The sequence below is a fragment of the Podarcis liolepis genome (assembly GCF_965112155.1).
Source record: "Podarcis liolepis genome assembly, chromosome: 5".
Lineage (NCBI taxonomy): Eukaryota > Metazoa > Chordata > Lepidosauria > Squamata > Lacertidae > Podarcis > Podarcis liolepis.
Genome location: NC_139556.1, coordinates 73,658,881 through 73,683,950, shown reverse-complemented (window position 1 = coordinate 73,683,950; position 25,070 = coordinate 73,658,881). Strand labels below are relative to the sequence as shown.

General features: G+C 42.1%; 1 protein-coding gene across 21 annotated transcripts in view; it reads left to right on the top strand.

The window, feature by feature from the left end:
- Nucleotides 1-25,070, top strand: part of DOCK10 (dedicator of cytokinesis 10) — a 202,484-nt gene that overhangs the window by 124,097 nt on the left and 53,317 nt on the right. For all 21 annotated transcript variants that reach the window (XM_083506256.1, XM_083506255.1, XM_083506269.1 and 18 more), the window contains 15 exons: nt 62-245; nt 1,867-1,952; nt 3,458-3,541; nt 4,317-4,472; nt 8,402-8,620; nt 8,883-9,005; nt 9,625-9,707; nt 13,722-13,844; nt 15,666-15,745; nt 17,052-17,239; nt 18,286-18,351; nt 19,905-19,997; nt 20,688-20,811; nt 21,331-21,452; nt 23,319-23,405. In XM_083506256.1, the coding sequence (XP_083362382.1) occupies nt 62-245; nt 1,867-1,952; nt 3,458-3,541; nt 4,317-4,472; nt 8,402-8,620; nt 8,883-9,005; nt 9,625-9,707; nt 13,722-13,844; nt 15,666-15,745; nt 17,052-17,239; nt 18,286-18,351; nt 19,905-19,997; nt 20,688-20,811; nt 21,331-21,452; nt 23,319-23,405 (1,818 nt within the window). The remainder of the gene's footprint in view (nt 1-61; nt 246-1,866; nt 1,953-3,457; nt 3,542-4,316; nt 4,473-8,401; nt 8,621-8,882; nt 9,006-9,624; nt 9,708-13,721; nt 13,845-15,665; nt 15,746-17,051; nt 17,240-18,285; nt 18,352-19,904; nt 19,998-20,687; nt 20,812-21,330; nt 21,453-23,318; nt 23,406-25,070) is intronic.

The following is a 25,070-nucleotide window of genomic DNA, read 5'->3' as shown; positions in this document are numbered from 1 at the left end:
AGTTTAATGCTTTTTTCCCATTGCTTCCTCCCTGCTTCTTATAAATATCTTGATCCAATAGAATAACAGGCTTCGAAAACATGCCTTTGAGCTGAAAATGAATGACTTGACATACTTTGTGCTGGCAGCTGAAAATGAGCAAGATATGGATGAATGGATTTTCACTCTCAACAAGATCCTGCAGATAAATCCAGAAGGGTCCATTCAAGAGAGGAAGAGCGCAGACATCACAGATCTGAAATTTGGTAACAGGGAATGCCTTTAATAATTTTGGGTGCATTGCGTTTTTTTAATGCAGTGATAAAAGTAAAGCTTTGCTTCCCCCCCTTTTTTTTGCATAGATCTGTTGAAGCATTAATTGTTCGGAATCCCTGTTGCATAGTGTTGGTTGTTTTAAAAGTTTTTCTAGGTGCACTGCTCCCTGTAGTGTCCTTCGGAACAGCATGGTATAAACCAGCACATACAGGGTATTAGCAAATGCATTTCTATCACTTCGTTTCCATCTAATTTATATATTGGGGCAGGAAGCCACAAACCAATCACATTGTTAAAGGTTTAGGAGACCTTATATAGTGAGACCTGCCCTATGATTCAAAATGCATTTACATCAAAGGAGACGCAGTGGAAGAGCCTATGCTCTTATTAAGCCTTCCTTCAACCACAGGGCATATCCTGTGGTGGGCTCTACATGTGAGTCATAATTCCACAAGAGAATCGCAACTTTTCTTTGACACATGGCAGCAGAAGATAGTTACTTGACAGCCACAGAGATGTTCCGTTGCTAAAGAGGTTTTGTGATGAAAGTGGCAGTCCTTAGCTAATTGGTATTGATGAAAAGGTTGTTAAAAATGTTTCTCTAATGGTTTTCTTTCTAGATAGACAGTGGGCAGTATCTAACAAAGTACCTCTGCTGGCTCAAGGACTTCTGGCTGCACAACAGAACTTCCTCTCCTCTCCCTAAACACCCTCCTAAAAACTGCTCTGGAAGACTAGAAGTAAATCTAGGGCAGATATAGGAGGTGCATGGGGAATGGAGAGGAAGGGGAAATTATGTTGTGTAGCTAGAAGCTGTAGTGCTAGTAGAAATATATCACTGATAGGCACATAGAGTTGTCCTGCTCTTTCCCCCTACCCTGCCATTCGATGGGCAGAGGGCAACTTATAAAAGGAAGCAGGAGAGCCCCTGCATATGCAGAGCTCCTGTATCATATCATAGATTTCATCATTAAAGAATTTGGGAGAAATTAATCTTCAGTTGTTAATTAGGCAGCTCCTATATGATACCGAGCGACAGAATAATCTGGCTACAATAAGGAAATTTTTGTCCATGGTATGATTATTTTCCACTTAGTCATTTTGACACGCTGGCACTCTGTTTGCAAAATTTAACAATTCCAAAATACAGACGCACTTTCACTTTCGCAAGATTGAATAAACTGCCTTTGGCTGTACTTGAGGGTCGGTTTCAAAATATTCTTCTGGAAAAATGGTTATGTCCCTGTGGAGATGGCAGTATTGAGTCAGTGGCTCATGTGCTTCTGGCTTGCACACTTTATAAAGATTTGAGGAGGTTATTACCCCTCTATTATTGCCCATGTCAGGTCGCTCAACCACTGCTACTGTGCCCTTTCTTTTAGCAGATCAAGATGATCCGGTGACAACAAAAACTGCAAGGTTTTTAGCGGAGGCAATTAGAATAAGATCTATTATTGGATTGTTGATGTGAAAACCCCAAAAATCTATTTTCTATAGTTATGTTTTTACCTCTATCTTCAGTACATTTTATTGTATTGCTATGGCTGGTGGCTGATGGAAATAAAGATTTTTCTGATTCTGACTCTTCAGTTGTGCTTTTCGTTTTTTAAGATTTGGAAGACATGTCAATGAACTATGATTGTCCGCAAGAGGAAACGGATTCTGCAGAGAGCAGCCTGCATCCAGATTTTTCAAAAGTAAGAGACTACTGTTGTTAAAAATAATAATAATAATAACTTCTGTTTTTTGCATGTGCCAAAGCTAAGCATTCATATCTGTGGTCCAGAGTGTCCTGCTCTAGTGGCAAGATGCACCATGCAGCTCCAGCCTTGCAAACCAGCCTAGGACCATTCAACTCTCCTCATCAGGATAAGCACATAAGAAAAGTCCTGCTGCATCAGGCCTAAGTGCCATTTAGTCCAGCATCCTTTTCTCACAGTGGCCAACCAGATGCCTCTGGGAACCCCAATAGCAGGACCTGAGTGCAACAACATTCTCCTTACTTGTAATTCCCAGCTGGTATTCAGAGATATGCTGGCTGTGACAGTGGAGGTAGAAACTAGCCATCTTGACTATAAATCTGTCTAATCCCCTTTCAAAGCATCCAAGTTGGTCTCCATCACTAGTCCTTGTTGAAGTAAATTCAACCATTTAGTAAAATTGCTCCTCCAAATCTAACCTTTTTTGATAGGAGAGAATAGGTTTTGCTGGGAACAGCTGCCATCTAAAGATGTATCATTTTAGTATAGTACCGGGTGCAAAATGGGTGGAGATTTGGCTTGTTGGAGACATTGTGACAGATGACTTTGTCCACATGCCATTCTAAAGGCATCTTAGCTGCTATGGAGCCATTTATGTGGTTAACCTCAGTTGCAAACTTTTTTAATAGTACTGGGAGAAATATGAGGCATAGCAGAATGCACCTGTTAAATTTTCTTCACAGTACATGCTGCCACATTAATACTGGTACTTCATGATATTTTTTCATTGTTAACAACAAGGATCTTGTAGATGGCAGGAAACAAAACTGAAATCATTTAGGCTTCATGATTAAAGTGAGTTTACAATTAAAGGGGGAAAAAACTGGTTTGGAAAATATTTATCCAAACAGCTTGAGGTTTTTCCAAATCAGAGCACGTGAATGTAAATTTGACTCTCTTACAACAATTTGCATACATAGTGTCAGATTTTGAAGAGTTGCCTTGCCACTTACTGTTTATGTATTTTCAGCTTGGTGTTTGCTACTTTGCTGCTGGCAAATTTATAATTATAATTTATAATGTTGTACTGGTGCATCTGAAGTAATTTGCTACAGCACTGGAAATAAGTATGTATTTTAATTACAAACAACACTGTTGGATGAAATTAAACATGGTCAATAATTAAGTTAAATGAATTACTCAAAATAAGACAGGATTATCTGAATTACAGCAAGGTGATATTCTTGAATGTTTTAGAGATTCTGCCCCAGATTAAATGTAGATTTCCCACCTGGGTTTGCTTTGCAGGCTAACATTCAAAAAGAGGGAGAAATACCAGAAACAAAGAGACACAAATTATAAATTTGAATACGTGTGTGTGTGTGTGTGTTGCAGGGAGGAGGAAAATAGCTTTGTGGGTCAAATTTGAACCCCTGACATGAAGCAATTTGAGCTAATATGATGTTTACCTGTAGCATAAGGGGATGTTGTTGTTGTTGCAGTACCTCACAGAAACAGAAGAAACTGTCAGAGCATCTCGAAATATGGATAGGTTGAATCTATTCTCCCTAGATCCTGATATTGCTGTAAGTATTATTCTTTGTTGCTTTATATTGTTAGGTGAGAGAAAGCTAAAAGTGACCAGCATGTCCATTGGGGAGACAGCTGTGTCATTCTCAATGTTTTGCCTTTATTATTTATTATTGCTTTGTAAGGTCCAAGGGCAGATTACAGTAATACAACCATACAATTAAAAAAAAGTAGAACAGTTTATATACAATAATAAAGACAAGTTAAAACAATTCTAAGCAAAAGCTGCAGAGTATAAATTAAACAAAGTGGAAAGGGTGGATTCTACAAAAAAAATACCTTAAATGTCCAGGGTCAGACTAAAGAGGCTTATAATCAACATACAATGGAAGCTGTGTAATGAAAATGCTAAATGCAGCTCTGTGTGGAGGGAGTTCCACAGTTTACTGATGCTGCTCTGTATTTTGTATATTTGCATGTATTTCTAATGCTCTGTATTTCAATCTTTTGAATCTTTGCTGTAAACTGCTTTGGCCACAGCTCATTGTGGGAAAATGGCATAGAAGTAAACTCAATCAATCACAATTTAAGGGCTGCCACAGAGAAAACTCCCTCCAGGGCCACCATTCATCACAATTATGAGGGCATTGGAACTATCAGGAGTGTCCCACATACTGTCTTTCTTCAAAAACTGGCTTGTAAAGAAATGAATTTTATGCTGTCTGTCACTGGATCTCTGATCTTACAACTATTTTCCAGAAAAGTCTGTTTTCCCTATAAATTCTGTACACTAACTTCAATCAGCTAATTATCCCTGTGTCTTTATTCCAGACCTTGAATCCTCAAAGAAAGGAATTTCCAGCAGCAGATTCATTGCTCAAGCCTTTTCAGGAAAAGGATGCCAAGCGAATCATGATAACATGCAAATCCCTTAATCTGAATCTTCAGGCCTGTGTTTCTGATAATGAAAGTGACCCAGTCACCAATGTAAGTCTTAAGCAGAGGTAAAGTAAAGGTAAAGGGACCCCTGGCCATTAGGTCCAGTCGTGACCTACTCTGGGGTTGTGGCGCTCATCTCGCTTTATTGACCGAGGGAGCCGGCATACAGCTTCCAGGTCATGTGGCCAGCATGACTAAGCTGCTTCTGGTGAACCAGAGCAGTGCACGGAAACGCCGTTTACCTTCCCGCCAGAGCGGTACCTATTTATCTACTTGCACTTTGACGTGCTTTCGAACTGCTAGGTTGGCAGGAGCTGGGACCGAGCAACGGGAGCTCACGCCGTCACGGGGATTCAAACTGCCGACCTTCTGATCGGCAAGTCCTAGGCTCTGTGGTTTAACCCACAGAGCCACCCACGTTCCTTATAAGCAGAGGTAGGGGGGCTTATATCAAGACACTGGCCATGGTCAGGAGAAATATTGGCCAGTAAAGCATAGGGACATTGGCCTCTCCATGAGCTGCATGGTGGTACACACAGTTCAAGCAGTCTGCACTTTGCTCTTCCCTTCCTGGACAGGAGAAACAAACAATGGAATTGCTGTCTTAGCATCACATGCAAACAAGTACTAATGGTTAGAGGGTAATGCTGGTACCTGGGAGACCAGGGTTCAAATCCCCCCTTAGCCATGAAGCTCACTTGGTAATGTTGGGCCAGTCGCTGACTCTCAGCACAACCCACCTCACAGGGTTCTTGTAGGGACTAAATGAGGAGTAGCAGAACCACGTTCGCCACCTTGAGCTTCTTGGAGAAAAGGTGCGATATAAATGCAATAAATACATATAAATGAATAAACAAACCATGAGCTGAAAGAACAAATCTTCAGAACAAAGAACAAAGGAAATTTGTGAATGCATTTTTGAGCTGTACTTTAAAGTGCCAGGCCATCTTTTGGTGACCTTACCCACAATGCCTTGCTCTGGGGGAGGACTCCCCACCCCCCACACTCTTTCCTCAGAGTGAAGGTAGAAGCACCTGTGGCTGATCAGGCCAGAAGAGGAATATGGAGCAGGAGCGTGGGAGGAGATGGTGGCGGCAATGAGAGAGGAAAGAGGAAGTGGTAGGGAGGCAGAAAAGGATAGCTGTGCCAGTCTCAGGCTATGTAATGTCTTTTGCTGGCCCTGTTGGGGAGAAACAACCCATGAGCGCTGGTTCCCACATAATACTAAGCCAGATGTGCTGTGTGGTTCATTTCCCTGCTCAAAGATAGGATGAGCAAAGCAGAGATGTTGAACTGCGTTGCACGGGTGCAGTTTCTGTAGCCATGGTTTATGGCCAGTGTTGCGTGTGAATGAAGCCACTGCTTTGTTTCCTCAAGAGAGTGACTCACATCCCTTCTGAAGCCTGTTGCTTTTCATGGGGATTTGGTAAAAACAGCAGGTTTTAGTCTGCATTTTTATTTTGCTGTTATTTATGTATAAAGAGTGGTGATGTTATAGAAATCAATTTATATAAACAACACTGAATGTACACATATTTTTGAAACACAGTTTCCTTCTAGATTTAAGATAAAGAAATAAAAACATGATGCTAAGCCTCTTTTTCATTTTAATATCCATCTTAATAGGGGCTTGCAACTACCTGACCTTAATCAGTACAAAAGCTGGCTGCATCAGGCTTTAGATCAAACCGTATACAAACAAATGAGTTTGTGTGTCTTTACCTATTCACTTTTATGTAATGTAATTCGGGGCATGGGGCCTTGGGAGCAAAGATCAGTGTCTGCTGTCTGATGGAGGGACCTTGGAGCAGTCTATAAGCTGAAATAGAACTCATCTCACTGCACATGGAATAGAATGCAGAATTGCAGCCCATGGGTTGGACCCAGGCTCAGCTAGTCATGCTTTACTCCTATTGAAAACAATGGGACAAGTTTGCTACAACTTTCAATGGAACTTAAACATGACCAGCTTATACTGGATCCAATTTAACATTTCTCCAGAAAACTGTTTCTAATTTTTACATCAAAATGACAAAATAAAAAATAACTATTGCAGAAGTCCAAAATATAATGTATCTGTTGAAATTAGGAACTAAATAAAAGCTGCCTTGGAATAAATTACAAAATACCAGTTCAGGAGCATCAGATTTTTGCCAGTGTCTATGTTACAGAGGGCAGGTTGAAGGGACTGTGTCAGTTAGGTTCTGACAATGCAATTTCTGTGGTTTTTGGAGAAGACATTGGTTTCTTTCATTAGCAGATGACATCAGCAGTATTTATTTTGCACATGCCAGTCAATACTTTTTTGGCAGGATGAAAATGCTGGCAAAATCATAGCTGTAGTGAGAATGGGACGAGTGCATAATTGCTTTTATTTTATTTATTTGCTAATGCAGGATTTCCAAAAAGTGAAGAGCAAGCAACTAACATACGGAGTCTTAGTCAGTGGGTTGGGACAGGTCAATAGAAATTGCAGAAATTGATAGAAACACATTTTATAAACCTAGCTGAAAGCATATCTTCGAACAAACAACAGCCAAACTAATTTAAAAGGAAAATGCACACATTTGCTTGGGTCGCACATTACCATGGTTTAGTGCTATGTGGATGAATCTCACTGAGCATGAATGAAATGTGGGCTTGCACACTCCTCTCCCCATCCTCTGTGACCAGGAGGACTGCCAGGTTTCTTTCCAGTTTTAAAAAATCTGAGCTTAGCGTTACATTCAAGCCAGGAACTCGGGTTTCAGAGTCTGGTTCCTTCAATATGCCAGCTTCATAATTTTTTGTTTGAAGTTGCCTTGTTAAAACTGACCAGTGTTAGCTTGAAACAAGGATTCCTAGTTCAAATGTAAACCAGATTTCATTTACTGGCTAAACTTAATCCAACTCTTTAAAAACTTAGAGGAAAACACCATAATAAGCATTTTCTTTTTAGTTACTTTTATCAGTTACAGACCCAATGCAGTCTCAAACAAAATAAAACTTGGCCTTCCCAATTAAAACTTACCCAGGTGCATTAATCAGCAAAAACGTTGCTTGTTAAGCTGATTAACAATGCAATTCTGTCCATGCCTACTCAAAAGTAAGTCCTATAGAGTTAGGGTTGCCATATTTCACAAAGTGAAAATCCGGACACAAAAGTTGTTGAGATTTTTTTTTTGCAAAATCTCCCCCCACAAAAGAAGGGATTTTTTCCGACAGACAAATTCAGACTATGTCCAGGAAATTCCGGATGCATGGCAGCCCTACATTGAGTACAATGATCCATATAAGCATGTATATAATTGCAGCGTAGGGCTTCAAACCTATATATACTCCTCTGGAAAGAAGTTGCCTGAACTGAACAGAGGAAACTTCCTAATACTGTCTCCAATTGTCTAGTTCAGTATTGTGAGACTGGCAGTGGCTTTCCAGGGTTTCAGACAGGGAGCATTCCCTGGCCTACCTGGCGACAGGGGCGGAGGAAGGGGGTGCAGTAGGAGCGGGTCACCCCAGGTGTCACCACCGAGGGGGGTGACAAAATGCCGACCCACTCTTGAGAATGACGTGGTGGCTTGGGTGCCCGCAAGCTCCAACCTGCCCCAAACGGTCCGCCCGCCACCTCCCCCTCAGCTGTAGGGCAACTGAGTGGAAGGAAGCAAGCAGACTCTTTTGAGACCCCGCAGAGCATCCCGCTCTGGCTGTCCCCACCCCGCGGGCGGCTGGCTCCGGCCCTGGGTGCAAGGCACACGTGCCGCCCCAGGCACCCAATCGGCTTGCTCCACCGCTGCCTGTCACTAAGCTATGGCCATTTCTCAGAGATGAATGGGGCCAATTCTCCTTCATGGTGAGAGTTGAAGTCACTTCTTGCTGCTTCTCAGTCCCTTATACCACTTAATCTGAGTTACAGTGCATAGGATTGCACTGTCAACCTTGCAGCTTTAGCCTGCTATTATTCTGATTTTTCACTTTTCGTTCCTGCTCTTTGCCTCCAGATTGAGCCATTCTTTGTGAGTGTGGCTCTTTTTGATATACGGGACAGCAGGAAGCTCTCTGCTGATTTTCACGTGGATCTAAACCATACTCTGGTTAGACAGATGATGTCAGGTCCTTCACCCTCATTGGAAAATGGTACTATTGAGTCTGCTGGCACCAAAGACGAGGAACCACAGGTCAAGGGGTTTCCAGAAGAATGGCTGAAGTACCCAAAACAGGTACCCAAAACTTCACTAGTTCCACAGGCATTTGCTTTTGACTTGTTAAAGCAGAAAATTATAGTTATTTATTTATACCTTTTTTTCTGCTCTTTAGCTGAAAAGGCTCTCAGCGTGACTTGCTAGGCTCAGTAGTATAATAGTCGCTGCCCTTTCAGCCAAGAGCTGTGCTTGGCTCATGGGAGCCTTTAGTTATTTAAATGTTTCTCTCACATATTGGGACTTCTTCTGTCTTAGTGAATTTCACCTCTTGTCTCCACAGGCTGTTTTCTCCATAAGTAACCCTCATTCTGAAATAGTTTTGGTGGCAAAGATTGAAAAGGTGCTCATGGGAAATATTGCCACCAGTGCAGAACCTTACATAAGGAATCCAGACTCTAACAAGGTAATGTGGTCGAAAGATGGAATGCCTTTCGCAATCCAGGGGTCAAGTCGAACACTGTACTGAGAAACCTCCTCAGAACCTGCTTTAGCAATCTATAGGACCACGGTGGATTTTCAGTTCTATGAATGATCTGCTTCTGCTTGTTTCTCATTGCCTGAGTACTCCCATTGTCTAAGTAGCTGATAGCTAAGTAATGGAACCTGCTGGGCTATGGTATTGATGGTTACAAATCCCTCCCCTCCCATAACTCAACTAGGTCCATTGATGAAACCAACATAATGGTACCAGTTACTTAGAGCGGTGGCAGGCTGCCCTTCTCTTGAGGCCTTCAAGCAGGGGGATAGACAGCCACTTCTTGAAGATGCTCTTGCTCTGTCTTGTCCTGCACTGGCAAGTGGGTCGGGCCCAATGGACAAATGAGCATCCTCCAATTTTATGGCAGACCATTGGTTGGAGGAATCAACAAGTGCTTGAAATGTGCAGCTTTCGTGTCACTCTTTCCTTCTGAATAATTAAAACTTCTAGTGATCATCCAGCAGGGTAACATTTACAGTATGTTTATGGGATTTCAGATAGTTTTCTTTATAGGAATTATTAATCTGTGTGTTTTTCCCCCTAGTGGGCCCAGAGAGTGTTAAAATCCAACAAGCAATTCTGCAGCAAGTTGGGGAAATACCGGATGCCTTTTGCCTGGTCTGTACGGTACGTAGCTGCCTTTGTGAATGTCATTTTCAGCAATTGATCATACCAACAGAGGCTGCGAAAGGAACTGGCCCTTCTTCTTGAAACAGCCAGGCACAACAACAGCACTACCCCTATATAGAGGACTATAAATTGGTATAGTTCTCCAGGGCAAGGAAAGAAAGAGAGCCAATGTAGGGTAGTGGTTAGAGGGTTAGACTAGGAGAGCAGAGAGCAGAATTCAAATTCCCCACTCAGCTGTGAAGCTCAATGGGTGACTCATTTGTGTTTTGGGGTAGGGAGGATGCATTTCACTGGACCAGTATATGTATATGTATATGTGGATGTGTATCTTCCTTCACCCTCTAAGCAATTCTCTCTCTCTCTCTCTCTCCTGTGACATACCCCTTTCTCCCCTCTGGCCATTCTGCTTTCCCTTCCTCAGTTTTCTGGTCTGTTCCCCTTTCTCTCCTACCCTCTTGGTCGCTCCACTTTCTGTTCAGCTGCTGATATGATCTTTAAAAACTACATAGAGCAGAAAAAGGAAGTTGGGGAAATGATTCTCTCACCCACTTCCTGTTTCACCTTTCTGTGCTTTTCAAGGCTGGGCGGAATTTCATTTCACTATTTTAAATTGCATGCTAGTTTAAAATAGAGTGGTCGAGTGAGTGGCATTGACTTGGCAAGTAACTGCATCTCACACCCATCCCATTTAATTCCTGCTCTTATATGTTACTGGACAGACAAGGTACCAATCCTTATACAGGTAGCTCACAGACTGCAAAAGCATCATTTAAATTAAAGCACAGGATAGCTTTAGCACGGCTGGTAATTGTAGATCAATAGTCCCTTCACATAACCAAAGTAAAGTTCCTGGAGTTCGTAGATTTATCCATGTTTTCAGCTCACAAAGTGGAATTTGCCCTAGTAAATTGCACAAGGCTATAAATAGATATTTCCACTAGACACACACAACATGCTGTGCAAAATGTGGCTCGGCTATGATGAAAAGCAGAAATCTTGGACTGTGAATGTGCTTTCCATTTCTTTAATTTCTGGCTATAGTACTATTCCCATTTAATGTGGATTTTTATATTTTACTTTGTGCTATTATAATTTAAAGCAGGCACATGCAGCCATAATGTAATCTTTACTCTTGAGTCACTCCTAATCTGACAAGATCTCAAGCTGACCACTAAAACTGCCCTTTGTCACAAAAGAAGTTTCTGTGTCCTGGAATTTGGGTTGTTGCCCTCTACACTTTCCCAAGAGACAATAATTGCAGCACACATTAGAATTACAATGTGAGAAGTCAGTCTCCCTTTCTCATATTTCTACCACAGCTGCCAGAGTTTGCAAATAGGATTTGTACTTGGAGACCTCATTTCCCACAAAATATTTTCCATATAGCCTTCCTTCCATTCTATTATTCTATTATTTTCAAAAAAGGTGGGGGGAAATGTGGCCCTCCAGATGTTAGTGAATGACAGCTCTCATCATCCCACGGCTACTGGGCATGATGGCTAGGGCTGATGGGAGTGGGAACTGAACAACATCTGGAGCACCGAATATTACCAGACCATTTTAGAATCCAATATGTAGAATATCTCAATGACTTGTAATATTAGAAGTATCCTTTATGTCTGATTCTATATCTACCTAACCAACTGCTTCCCCAATATCCAGTGGTGGAGAATCTGAACCTGTATATCTTATGAAGGAAGGGCTTAAAACTAAGAGGTGAAGTATCAGAACCTAAACTTATCAGTTCTCTGGGTGGAAACTCACTCTTTTTTTAAAAAAAAATTAAAAATTGAAAAATTTTCAACATAAAATACAATAAAAGCCAAACTAGTCTTGGGGGGGGGGGATAAAGGAGAACCAAAATAAGAAATAAAAAGGAAGAGAGAAAAAGGCAAGAGAGAAAAGAAGAAATAGAAGAAAAAGATATACCGTACAAGCCGACTGTCACAATTATATCATAAACTTTATCCATAATCAGAAAAATAGACCCTTCCTGGGAACTTCAGTGGAAAGTCACTCTTATCATCTTATCCTCAGCCTGTGTTTCCTTTCTAGAGAATAATTTTCACATTGGCTTACCTTGTTCCTTAAAAAAAAAAAAGCATGCTATTTTCAAGTTGGGGACAACTGCATCTTCAAGTAAGCTACAGAAGCGATGTCAAAATGATAAGACAAAATGTGGAGGGTGGGAAGACCAAGGATAATGATCCCTCATACCAAGGGGGAACAGAGAGCTCTTAGGAAAGGAATAGGGAGGGAGAGATGTTGCACATAGAGTTCAAAAGAAGCCAGTTTATTTGTATGCATGTGCCTACAGTTGCTTAACAACAGCAAGAACCCAAAGTCTCCCAACTCCACTGTACCCCCAAATAAGGCTGCTGAAGTGAGAAAACTTAAGGTGAAATGGGGAGTAGACTTTCATGTGAGCTCAGTCTTCCCAGGGAACAAACAGCAGGTGTCCCCCTCAACACTGATTCAGTCATTGACGGCCCCTTCAGCTTCCATCTACACCCTCCCTGAGCCACTATTTTATACTTACCTTGGGACTGTAGCAGTGGCGTAGCGTGGGGGGTGCAGGGCGGGCCAGCCGCACCGGGCGCAACATCTGGGGGGGGGGCGCGGAAGAGACTCGAGTGCTAAAATCCACGGGTTAGGGGGCGCAAATTACTTGCCTTGCCCCGGGTGCTGACAACCCACTCTACGCCACTGGACTGTAGTAAATACAAAGTAGATCCTGGAGCTCTTAAGCTTGCTCAGCCCTTCTTTAAAGCTGCATCCTAGGAAAACATCCTGATTCCCAACACTTTCTGTCATGTCATGGCAATGCTACAGAATTTCTATGTACAATTCAAAGTGTTGGTGCTGACCTTTAAAGCCCTAAATAGCCTTGGTCCAGTATATCTGAAGGAGCGTCTCCACCACCATAGTTCAGCTCGGACACTGAAGTCCAGCGTCAATGGCCTTCTGGTGGTTCCCTCAGTGCGAGAAGTGAGGTTACAGGCAACAGGCAGAGGGTCTTCTCGGTAGTGGCACCCGCCCTGTGGAACGCCCTCCCATCAGATGTCAAGGAAATAAACAACTACAGTGGTACCTCGGGTTGAGTACTTAATTCGTTCCAGAGGTCCATTCTTAACCTGAAACTGTTCTTAACCTGAAGCACCACTTTAGCTAATGGGGTCTCCTGCTGCTGCCACGCCACTGGAGCACAATTTCTGTTCTCATCCTGAAGCAAAGTTCTTAACCCGAGGTACTATTTCTGGGTTAGCAGAGTCTGTAACCTGAAGCATATGTAACCTGAAGCGTAAGTAACCTGAGGTACCACTGTATCTGACTTTTAGAAGACATATGAAGGCAGCCCTGTTTGGAGAAGTTTTTGATGTTTTATTGTGTTTTTAATATTCTGATGGGAGCCGCCCAGCGTGGCTGGGAAAACCCAGCCTGATGGGCGGGGTATAAATATATGATTATTTATTTGTTTATTTATTTATTTATTTTGCAGCCCTGTGGCTGCATCTTCAGAAGTCAGCCTCACTCTATTCTGTGAGGTTTGTTCCAAGGTGGCCAAAAAGTGTAAGAGGACAGGACTCCTGGACCTTTAATTGTAGCATGAGAAGGCAGCAATTCCCTCATCTACTCCACCATTAAAGGTGCTCTGGTCACCCTAGTTTATTCCCAGGTATATTTGCATAGACTTGTACCCACAACAAGAATGGAGGTACCTCCTTGATATCATCCTAAGTGCTGCCAGAAATCTGGTGTGTGGTGTGAATATTATTGAACTACTTGGATTTCAATGCCCACGCCACAATCTGACTGACATATTGCTGAAAACCTCTAGATAAATTATGTTTATTTTAGGTTTGGGGATTTTTTAAAAAAATAAAAGATGGAATTAGTAAAAAGAAAGCTTGAAAGTAGAACTCAGCGGCAAAGGAAGGAACTCATGCATCCCTAGAGATAATTAACAATAGCTTGGTTTTCATTTAATATATTGTTTCCCCTTTGTTACAGACCAGTCTTTAAAGATAATCAGGGAAATATTGACAGAGATTCCCGGTTCTCACCTTTGTTCAGGCAAGAAAGTAGCAAAATTTCAACGGATGACTTAATGAAACTCGTCACGGAATACAGAAGGTAAGGAATCATTGCTTGGCTGTGTTGATTAACTGCTTTGCATCAATGGTTTTGTTTGCACAGAAGCGATGAATGCCAAAACAACCACATTACATGGAATGGTTTTCACATTAGTCAGTTGCATGCCAAAGTGGGTTTCCAGCAAAGCTCTTTGGGAAAACTGGAGAGATGTTTGCTGCATTAACAAACTTTATGGCCGCTTGATTATAGTGCTGAATGGAATTAATTTCAGTTGAAGCAAGGGGAAAGTGTAGGAATTAAAGATATATAGATGCATTTCATGGAGGAGTGTTACAGAGTCCCGTACAGAGTGGTTTTCATCCAGTAACTGCTTCATTTCATTAAGGGTCTTTTTCACCCCTCTCTGTTCATGTTCAATGATTTATAAGAATTTAACAAAGCAAGGCCTCTGTGTCGTCTTTGGAACTTTGATTATATGTTCAGGCTCCATACAGTAGCTGGTAACCCAACTGGTTTAGGGCTGTGTACAGCTCCCTGGGAAGGGACACAGGTGACTCTGTGGATTAAACCACAGAGTCTAGGACTTGCCGATCAGAAGGTCGGCGGTTTGAATCCCCGCAACGGGATGAGCTCTTGTTGCTCGGTCCCTGCTCCTGCCAACCTAGCAGTTTGAAAGCACATCAAAGTGCAAGTAGATAAATAGGTACCGCTCCGGCAGGAAGGTAAACGGCATTTCGTGCACTGCTCTGGTTCACCAGAAGTGGCTTAGTCATGCTGGCCACATGACCCAGAAGGTGTACGCCAGCTTCCTCGGCCAATAAAGCGAGATGAGCGCCACAACCCCAGAGTCGGCCACGACTGGACCTAATGGTCGGGGGTCCTTTTACCTTTCACAGCTCCCTAGCAGGACTCTCAGGATAAGCCTGCTTTGGGTTTTCTCTTAAGCCAAGGGCAGAGAGAGCCCTAGGGTTACTCTGTACTTCAGGTTGCAGTACAAAGTTAATCTTCAGTGGCTGAATCCAGCCTAGTTTGCTTTTTCAGAATCTACGGCAATTCGTCATCAGCAAGGCTTTGTTCTATACAGCTTAGCAATTCTAGCCTTGATAATGCTTTTCAAATTTGCCATTGAAGAGCTTTCAGCAATGGAATAATGGTCACCTAGACAGAGCTTTCACTTCGTTCTTCATCCCTTCATTGTTACAATACAGAAGCTGACACCGTTTTTTCAGCTAGGCGTAGCTGAATGACAATACAGTGAATATTGCTCAGAGTTATTTCCTACCATTATTACAATAATTGTTGCTAAAAAATAACAGGAATAAGTTTAAATAAAAGAGTTCTTTTCCTGACAGTTACCTCACTTCTATTCGAGAAGAAAAATGGATTTTGCTGTAGTTCAGCAGTTCACTAAAATTTAATGTTTTGCTTTATTCTTTTCTTTGTGCCTTAAATCACTAATTCCATTTTCCTTTATACTTGGGGGGGGGCAGGTTTCCTCCAAATGTTGCAGGACTATTTCTGTCATCAGCCCCAGTCGTATGGCCAGTGGATGAGGATAATGAGAGTTGTAGTTCATCAACATCTGGAGGGCCACAGTTCCCTAACCGCTGCTTTATATGATGGTCCCACCATTAATTTGTACTGGGAACTGTAGGTCTGTGAAAGATCTCCTATCAGCTCTCAACACCATTAACAAACTACAATTCCTTGGTTTCTTTGGGGAAAACAATGACTATTAAAGTGGTATAAGAGTGCTTCAAACATACGGTGATGATGTGATCAATGTCTGTGTTCACTTACAACTGCTCTTGCTTATTCCGTCCGCGTCACCTTTAAAAAATATTCCTCTGATGTTTGCAGGGCAGAGAAGATCAACAAAATTCAGATCATACCTGGCAGCTTAGAAATCACAGTTGATTCTGTACCTTTGGAGCACCAAAGTATGATTCCAATTTATAATTTCTAAGAAGTTGCTAACCATTGTGATGAGACACTGGGATTAATTGGGGGGGGGATGAATATCACTTTTTAAAAAAAGGATTGTTTTTATTGATTCTGTGGTTGCTTTGCATAGGAGTGGAGTTTTGTGAAGGAGTTTGGTAGATAGGCAGATTTTGTACCATTAACACATCTGACACTAGGCTGCATGGCACATCACCATATCTGTGCTCCACAGAATTTCATGGATAAAACCATTTGCAATTTCAAACATTCCATACAAGCAGCAAAAGTAGAAGCATGGCTGTCTTAGTCTTCCTTCCCATACATTTTCAGACCTTGTGTGATGGAAAGAGATGCCCTTTTTTCTGACAAGGGGAAAGAGATAATATCCCCCATCTTCACATGAGCCATAAGAACATGCACAAAGGAAATATGTATCACTCGTGGTTCCTCCTCTGCCAGTTTAATAGGATTTCCTCCTTCAACAAATTCTGCATCCATAGGCATCTGCAGGAATTTTTCCAGGTGGGGGAAGGTCGAAAGTAAAACACTGAACAGGGAAAGCAGGCTGATTTCTCACAAAAACATGAGATGAATAGTACATGTACATTTTACTTTTGTATCGCATGTTCTGGGCAACCCAGTCAGGTGGGCAGCATACAAATAATAAAATTCTACACATGCTAGAATTATGCTCTTTTTAAAAGGTAAGCCAGGAATCTGTGGATTGCGGTTCATCCAGTTGGGAAGAAACAAGCCCCTGCCCCAGTTCCCACTCTGTGGATGCCCATGTGTGCATCTTTACATAGTGTGTATCTTTACATAGTGTTATATTGGACTGAATACATCTTCAGTCCAAAGCTTTCCAATTACCCAAATATTTATCCCAAACAGGAGGATATAATATGCCAGTTCTGGAGGGTTTCCCAGCCCAGGGAACCCCCAACTTCCCCAAAAAATTACCCAGAAAGGAAAACAGATGAGAGGGAAGCACCATTCATCCCTCACTGCTGCTGGGTGCCCAGCAGGGTTTGAATATTTCAGATCTTCCAAGATTCAGCACTCCCCAACCCCACCAAGATATTGCTCAGCCAAGTATGAGTTTTGACCCAGAAAACCAACGTCTGATTGATTGATTGATTGATTCATCAAGAACTGTGATGGTGTGGTTGTTGTGGGGGTTGTAGGGAAGAGGTATAAGAAGCCCTGCTGTGTTTGCTGGGCTTTCTAGATTATAGCCCATAATAGTAAAAGGCTACAGTTTTGTGACTAAAGGGTTTTCTTTCTTTCTTTTTCTTTCTCAAGATTGTGTAACATCATCTTTTATTCCAATCAAGCCATTCAATGATATCAAGGAGCATCAGCCCACAGTAGAGGTGGAAGAATTTGTCCAAGAATCGACAAAGTACTCCCAGACTTATAGAGTATATAAAAACCAAATCTACATCTATCCCAAACATCTGAAATATGATAGCCAAAAATGCTTCAACAAGGTATGCCAAAGCAAGAGCCTTAGCACAGCAACCCTCAGTGTGTTTACTCTAAAGTAAGTCCCTCTTTGTTCAGCAGGACTTACCTACTGACTAGTTTGCGACTAAAATCTCAATTCCCTTAAACTGAAGGATTCACAAGCAGCTTTCAGTGCATAGGTTAGATCCCTAGCAATTAAGTGATGCTTTCAATTATTCAGCTGCTTGGCCTCAGCTGTTCTCACAAGGGATCTGAGCGCGATTAAGCAGTTGAATGCTAGCTTCGTTGCTCCTTGAAAGCTCACTGTGCTCCTAATAACCATTCACCAAGAGATAATTTGGCCCTTAGTTTGCAACGAATATAGAATATGTCTGAACCCTATTCACCTTTGGAACACCCAGTTGTACACGCATTTATGTAAAAATAAGACCTGTTGATTTTATCAATAGCATTTGGACCTGTATAGCAGACTTTCCTGTGGAATAGGCCTCTCGTTTCTGTTTGTTTCTTTTGCTCAATTTAAAAATTGCATTTTGTTTTCCAAAATCTCAATCAGGGTTAATGATCTGACAAACTATAGTAGTTAATGACATTAGAGAAGCAGCTACAATGTAATGGAACTAGGATTGATTCTAAACACACTTCATTAAGATGTGCTTCACTGAAATAAATGAGACCTGCTTTAAAGCAGGGCTCGGCCACATAGACATACCCTGTTTAAAAAAAATCACATTTAACAACACAGTATGTCCAAATACAGAACTCCAGTGTTAAACCTGAAAAAATAAACATAAATTAATGATCGTTTTGAATATTACTATATACAGAATGTGAATTATAACCAAAGCAAGTTTTAAAAGTGAAGGGTCGGCTTTCTGTGTTCATATACTCCAGCTGATAAGAGGTTAAATATTTCGCAGTCTTCTTTCTGGCTTCATAACACTGCTCTGGTTTGCTCTCAACTTGGCAGCATAGTGCCAGATTTGGAACAAAGCCTTGTATTTCACACGTCTTTAATTTGCATGTAATTTATGAGCTAATAATTTCCATTTGCACCTTTTCCTTACAGGCACGGAATATAACAGTCTGTATTGAATTTAAAAGTTCCGATGAAGAAGGAGCCAAACCCATGAAGGTGAGCAGAGATGGATCTCATTCACAAAACAATAGGTCGAAAGCAATTTCTTTGGCACCACTAAGGCTGTTCCATGCATTGTTTGTATTTCCATAACAATCCTTTATAACGACAATTATTAGTAGGACTTCTGGAAATGCTTATTCTGCAGTACTTAGAGTCATAGAATTGTAGAGCTGGAAGGGGACACAAAGGGACATCTAGTCCAACCTCCTCCGATGCAGGAATCTCCCTGACAGAGGACTATCCAACTTCTGTTTAAAAATTCCAGCAGAGTCCACCATCCTACACTGTCAAACAGAGGTTGAATCCTGACAAGACAGAAGTACTGTTTTGGGGGGACAGGAGGCGGGCAGGTGTGGAGGATTCCCTGGTCCTGAATGGGGTAACTGTGCCCCTGAAGGACCAGGTGCGCAGCCTGGGAGTCATTTTGGACTCACAGCTGTCCATGGAGGCACAGGTCAAATCTGTGTCCAGGGCAGCTGTTTACCAGCTCCATCTGGTACGTAGGCTGAGACCCTATCTGCCTGCGGACTGTCTCGCCAGAGTGGTGCATGCTCTGGTTATCTCCCGCTTGGACTACTGCAATGCACTCTACGTGGGGCTACCTTTGAAGGTGACTCGGAAACTACAACTAATCCAGAATGCGGCAGCAAGACTGGTGACTGGGGGCTGCCGCCGAGACCATATAACACCGGTCTTGAAAGACCTACATTGGCTCCCAGTACGTTTCCGAGCACAATTCAAAGTGTTGGTGCTGACCTTTGAAGCCCTAAACGGCCTCGGTCCAGTATACCTGAAGGAGCATCTCCACCCCCATCATTCTGCCCGGACGCTGAGGTCCAGCGCCGAGGGCCTTCTGGCGGTTCCCTCATTGCGAGAAGCCAAGTTACAGGGAACCAGGCAGAGGGCCTTCTCGGCAGTGGCGCCCGCCCTGTGGAACGCCCTCCCACCAGATGTCAAAGAGAACAACAACTACCAGGCTTTTAGAAGCATCTGAAGGCAGCCCTGTTTCGGGAAGCTTTTAATGTTTGATGTATTATAGTATTTTAATATTCTTTTGGAAGCCGCCCAGAGTGGCTGGGGAGGCCCAGCCAGATGGGCGGGGTATAAATTATTATTATTATTATTATTATTATTATTATTATTATCTCTTACCATCTGAAAATTATTCCTAATGTTTAGTCAGAATCTCATTTCCTATCATTTGAAACCATTGGTTCAGGTCTTCCCCCCTGAAGGTAGGTAGGTAGGTAGATGAGAGGACATTGTACACTGAACTGTTTCATATGTGTGAATATGTGTGTGTGTGTGTGTGTGTGTGTGTGAGAGAGAGAGAGAGAGAGAGAGAGAGAAACAGTCCAGTGTACACTGTTGTCTCATATCAGGTATGATCCACATCAATTCTTCTGGCCACATTATGACAAGAGTTCATATAAGTTATGAGAATCCAGGTTGATAAAGCCTTCAGAGCTTTGGGCACTTAAAGCAGTTGTTGGGAATACAATCCACAAAATGTTACAAACGAATTAAAGCACAATCTATTTGAACAGTGTATCTACGGAAAACCTGGTGGACCACTCTTTGCATCAGCAGCATATACAGCTGTTCTACATCATTCACAGAACCCTGATTTTTACGATGAGGTAAGCTTACTTTATTGTGACTTCATATGTATTACTACTACTTAGGATACATTTAACAGTTAAAGCTCTCAGTCCCGCCACCCTGACAGGCATGCTTGGTGGGGACACGGGAGAGGGCCTTCTTGGTAGCTGCTCCCAAATTTTAGAACTTCCTCCCTAGAGAAGTTAGACTGGCTACCTCCTTGTTGTCCTTCCATTGGCAAGAGAAGACAGGCCTTTAGGAACTGTTTTTAAGGAAAGGGCTGGGGCTATGAGGTGGTTCTATACACACACACAGTTTTTGAAAATTATAAGACACACGGTCAATTATTTTGTTTGTTATTTGTTTATTTAATATTTATAAAACACACTGTATATGGTGTGCAACATAAAAACATAATACTACAATAACTTCAATAAAAACATCAATAAAGACAGGTTTGTTGAAAAAACACGTTCCAAAGGCTTGCCTGAACAGTGCTGTTTTTCAAAAGACATATTTTAAAAAGTAATAGACTTATGTAACTGGGTAGAGTTTTGTACTCTCATCCCCATTTCATGCACAAGTTCCACAGCGTAGGGACAAGAGGGGCAGTTGACTGTATTGAAACAATGATAATTTAAGATCAGGCTCAAGCCATCCAGGATTCCACTCTTGCTCTTGTTTGAGTCCGTCTTAACTAAAAATGTTTGCAACATTTTACATTTCAGGTGAAGCTTGAGCTGCCTACTCAACTCCATAAGAAGCACCACATTCTCTTTTCATTTTATCACGTCACCTGCGACATAAATGCGAAAGCTAATGCCAAAAAGAAAGAGGCCCTGGAAACATCAGGTAGCTATACTTTGATCGAAGCCATGATTTGTATTGTTTCTGTACAGTAGTGCCTCGCAAGACGAAATTAATTCATTCCGCGAGTTTTTTCGTCTAGCGAATTTTTCGTCTTGCGAAGCACAGTGTCGGAAAAGTTTTGGAAAAGCTTCAAAAATCACCAAAAAACTCAAAAAAGGCTACCACACCGCGTTCTATGAGTTGCTCCTCGAAGTCAAGTCGCAACTGTATTAACGGTGTTAAGAAAAAGGAAACAAACTTGCAAGACGTTTTCGTCTTGCGAAGCAAGCCCATAGGGAAATTCATCTTGCGAAGCAGCTCAAAAACCGCAAAACCCTTTCGTCTAGCGAGTTTTTCGTCTTGCGAGGCATTCGTCTTGCGGGGCACCACTGTATTACGTAGTACCATTTTAGGTCAAGCATTTATGACAAGATTAGTTTTGTGTGTGTGACCATCATTGATTCTCTTTATTTCAATGAAGCAAAATGTTCTAATGCTAATTAGACCTCCTTTTGGATGCAGTGGGATATGCTTGGCTCCCTTTACTGAAAGATGACCAGCTAGTGTCTCAAGAACACAGCATACCAGTGGCAACCAGCCTGCCTCCCGGTTATCTGAGCCTTCAGGATCCTGCAGCTGGAAAGGTATTGTGTAGCATTTGAGTTTTGTGTCTCTCCAGCAAAAAGAAAAGTGTCTGTGAATCTTACAATTTGAAATATTTATAGTATTTGTGCAGTTTTATTATCCTTGGTGTCTGACACTGCCTTACTGAAATGAAGGTGAAAGAGGGGTTCACAAATGAAGGTGAAAGAGGGGTTCACTTCCTGACAGTAAGAGCTGTTCGACAGTGGAATTTGCTGCCAAGGAGTGTGGTGGAGTCTCCTTCTTTGGAGGTCTTTAAGCAGAGGCTTGACAACCATATGTCAGGAGTGCTCTGATGGTGTTTCCTGCTTGGCAGGGGGTTGGACTCGATGGCCCTTGTGGTCTCTTCCAACTCTATGATTCTATGATTCTATGATTCTACATATGATAGGTTACAGAAGTAAACCTCAAGCTCACAGACACACATTGCCTCATGTGTACAGTGTGTGTGTGTGTGTGTGAGAGAGAGAGAGAGAGAGAGAGAATCACCTCATACAACCACATCCTTTTTCTGTGGTGGCCGGCTCTGGTAGATAATTGTGTATGCACACATTGCTTCACCTGGTACATTTTGCATGCAGTGTGGATTACGTGAGAGAATTTTCTTCTATGCTGCACCTGCTGTAGAGCTGACACAGTGAAGTACAGTGTAAATATGCCCTTCATATTAAGACACATGGTTGTTGGTTATAATCCCATACATGTCTGGAATCACATACTGAACAGCTACTTCTGTTCTGGACACCTACAAATAGGTGCAGCATTTTCTGGTTCTGGGTAGTCTATAAAATATGCGGCGACATGACTTTGGATTAGGGGTAGTGGACATTGTGCTGGTGTCCAACAACGTTTAGGCCTCATCTGCACTTTGCATTTAAATCAGCATCTTATCACTTTAAACAGTCACGGCTTCCCCCAAAGAGAGTTACTACGAGACACCTTTTACCATCACAGAGGGAAAAGGAATTGACTGTTAAACCACTCAGAAACTGTAGCTCGGTGAAGGGAATAAGAGTCTCCTAACAACTCTCAGTACCCTTAACAAACTACAGTTCCCAGGATTCTTTGGAGAAAGCCAAGCCTGTTTGAAATGGCATGATACTGCTTTAAATGCGTAGTGCAGATGGTGCCAGGTTGGCTACTCTTGCTTTTGATAACACTGTCAAGGGGGGGGGGGGGTACCAGTGCCGAGGGCCTTCTGGCGGTTCCCTCCCTGGGAGAAGCCAAGTTACAGGGAACCAGGCAGAGGGCCTTCTCGGTAGTGGCACCCGCCCTGTGGAACACCCTCCCACCAGATGTAAAAGATAAAAACAACTACCAGACTTTTAGAAGACATCTGAAGGCAGTCCTGTTTAGGGAAGCTTTTAATGTTTAATAGACTGTTGTATTTTAATATTCTGTTGGAAGCCACCCAGAGTGGCTGGGGAAACCCAGCCAGCTGGGCGGGGTATAATTAAATTGTTGTTGTTGTTGTTGTTGTTGCCTAAATTGGACATGTGCACAGATTTTTACATTTCCAGTGACAGGAGGAGTTTGACTCAGTATTTCATTTTATAAATTTAGACATGGTGATTTTTATAAATTTAGACAAATATGATTAGTCCTGCCCATGTGTTTCCAGTATTCATACACTTACCACAACAGCTGCAGAACTCACTACAGGGAAGTATCTCCATTCTGAAAATGGGGCCTCTGAATGGATCCAACAGAAGGCTGAGGTTCTGAAAGGCTGAATGTTTGGCTGTTTAATGGCATCCTCCATTTTCCCCCTTGGAACGATCCTGCACCATGTTTTAGCAAGTGTTACAAATCTAGTGTTACAAATTAAGGAATTAAATAGAAATACGTGCTGTTTGTATTGTTTGCAGCACAGCGGAAGTGACTTGAAGTGGGTAGATGGAGGGAAGCCACTCTTCAAAGTGTCTTCGTTGGTTGTATCGACAGTTTATACTCAGGTGAGCACCTTTACAAAAAATTATCTTGGTGAAAGGTAGTGTGTGTGAAAGGCTGAATACAAAGGCTGCATGTAGAATTTCTGCTTAACATTTCAGTTGGGTCAGCATGGTTTTCACTTTACAGATGCAGTATTGAATATGAATGTATAGACAGGCAAATCTAAAAAATCTAAAATCTAAAAAAATGTAGTATAAGCACTGATAACTGGGAAACACAGGCCTGCAAGTGCTCCCACTGGAGAACAGCCTTCACCAAAGGTGTAATGGACTTTGAAGAAGCACAAACTCAGGGCGAAAAGGAGAATCGAACTAAGAGGAAGTCACATTTGGCAAACCCTCACCGTGATCAACTCCCATGCAGAAACCTATGTCCCTACTGTGGAAGGACATGTGGATCCAGAATTGGCCTCCACAGTCACTTACGGACTCGTTGTTAAGACCGTTTTCATGGAAGGCAATCTTACTCAGCTACTTGTGATCACCAAAGGACAAAGATAGACTATTTAGTTTAGTCTGTAATAAATTGTTTAATATGAATATTCCGTACTCACTTCCTCAAGAAATTACAGTGGTTACCTTGGTTTAAGAACAGCTTAGTTTATGAACAACTTGGATTAAGAACACTACAAACCCTGAAGTCGGTGTTTCGGTTTGTGAACTTTGCCTTGGAAGCTGAACATGTTCCGCTTCCTATTGAGTGTGTTCCATTTGTAAATTGAGTCCCCCACTGCTATGGGAAAGCACACCTTGGTTTAAGAACGCTTTGGTTTAAGAAGGGACTTCTGGAATGGATTAAGTTCATAAACCAAGGTACCCCTGTATACAAAGATTGTCAAAACAAAAATTTCACAGCAGTCCTGAGCTATGGTTGGCAGCAGCAGAGCAACAGATCAGCCACCACATCTGAAGCCCTGGCAGCTCATGCTGGGTCAGGGCAGGTAGAGGGAAACGTTTTTGTGTGTGTGAGAAGCCCAGATCCAGCCCCTTTCAGGGGAATGGATGGGCTTAGGATGTGGAGATTTATGGCTGGCCGTGCTCTGCTATATCCCATTCTGGGGCTCTGTGCTGGCTGCCACCAGCAGTCGTGTTCGATCCATCAAGCTTTCCATGATGACAGTGGGGGCCTCTGGTGGACAACAGCAGCAGGTGGGGGACCTCTTTCACATTTGTCCAGCAGCACAGATCTATGGGGTAAGATTCTGCACAGTAAATAGCTAAAGAAAACAGACTAATTAATCTTTTGCAGAAAGGGGGAGGGTGTAGGTATTAGTGAAAATACAATCTTCTTTTCTAGGAAGTCAGTGACACTGCTGACACTGCAACAGATCTGATCAACGCTGAATAAAACATGAAAAACATATATAAAGGAGTGATGCAGAAGTTAACTGTATCAGGCTAATTTTTCATTGTTTCATTGCTTGCCATTACACTTCTGCTTATAAGAATGCAAGTCAGTATTTCTGACACTTCACTGTCATTTTGTGTATCACTTTGAAATAGACTGAGTGTCGGTAGTTTTGGTGTTGTATTTTGCTGCTACTGAAACAGTTTGATGGAATTTGGTACGTTTTTAATGATGGATACGTACTGCTGTTTTGTTTCTTGTTCATATGTGGTTGGATTTCCCTCTGCTTCTATAGGAGGAAGAGCAGGATACAATGTGTA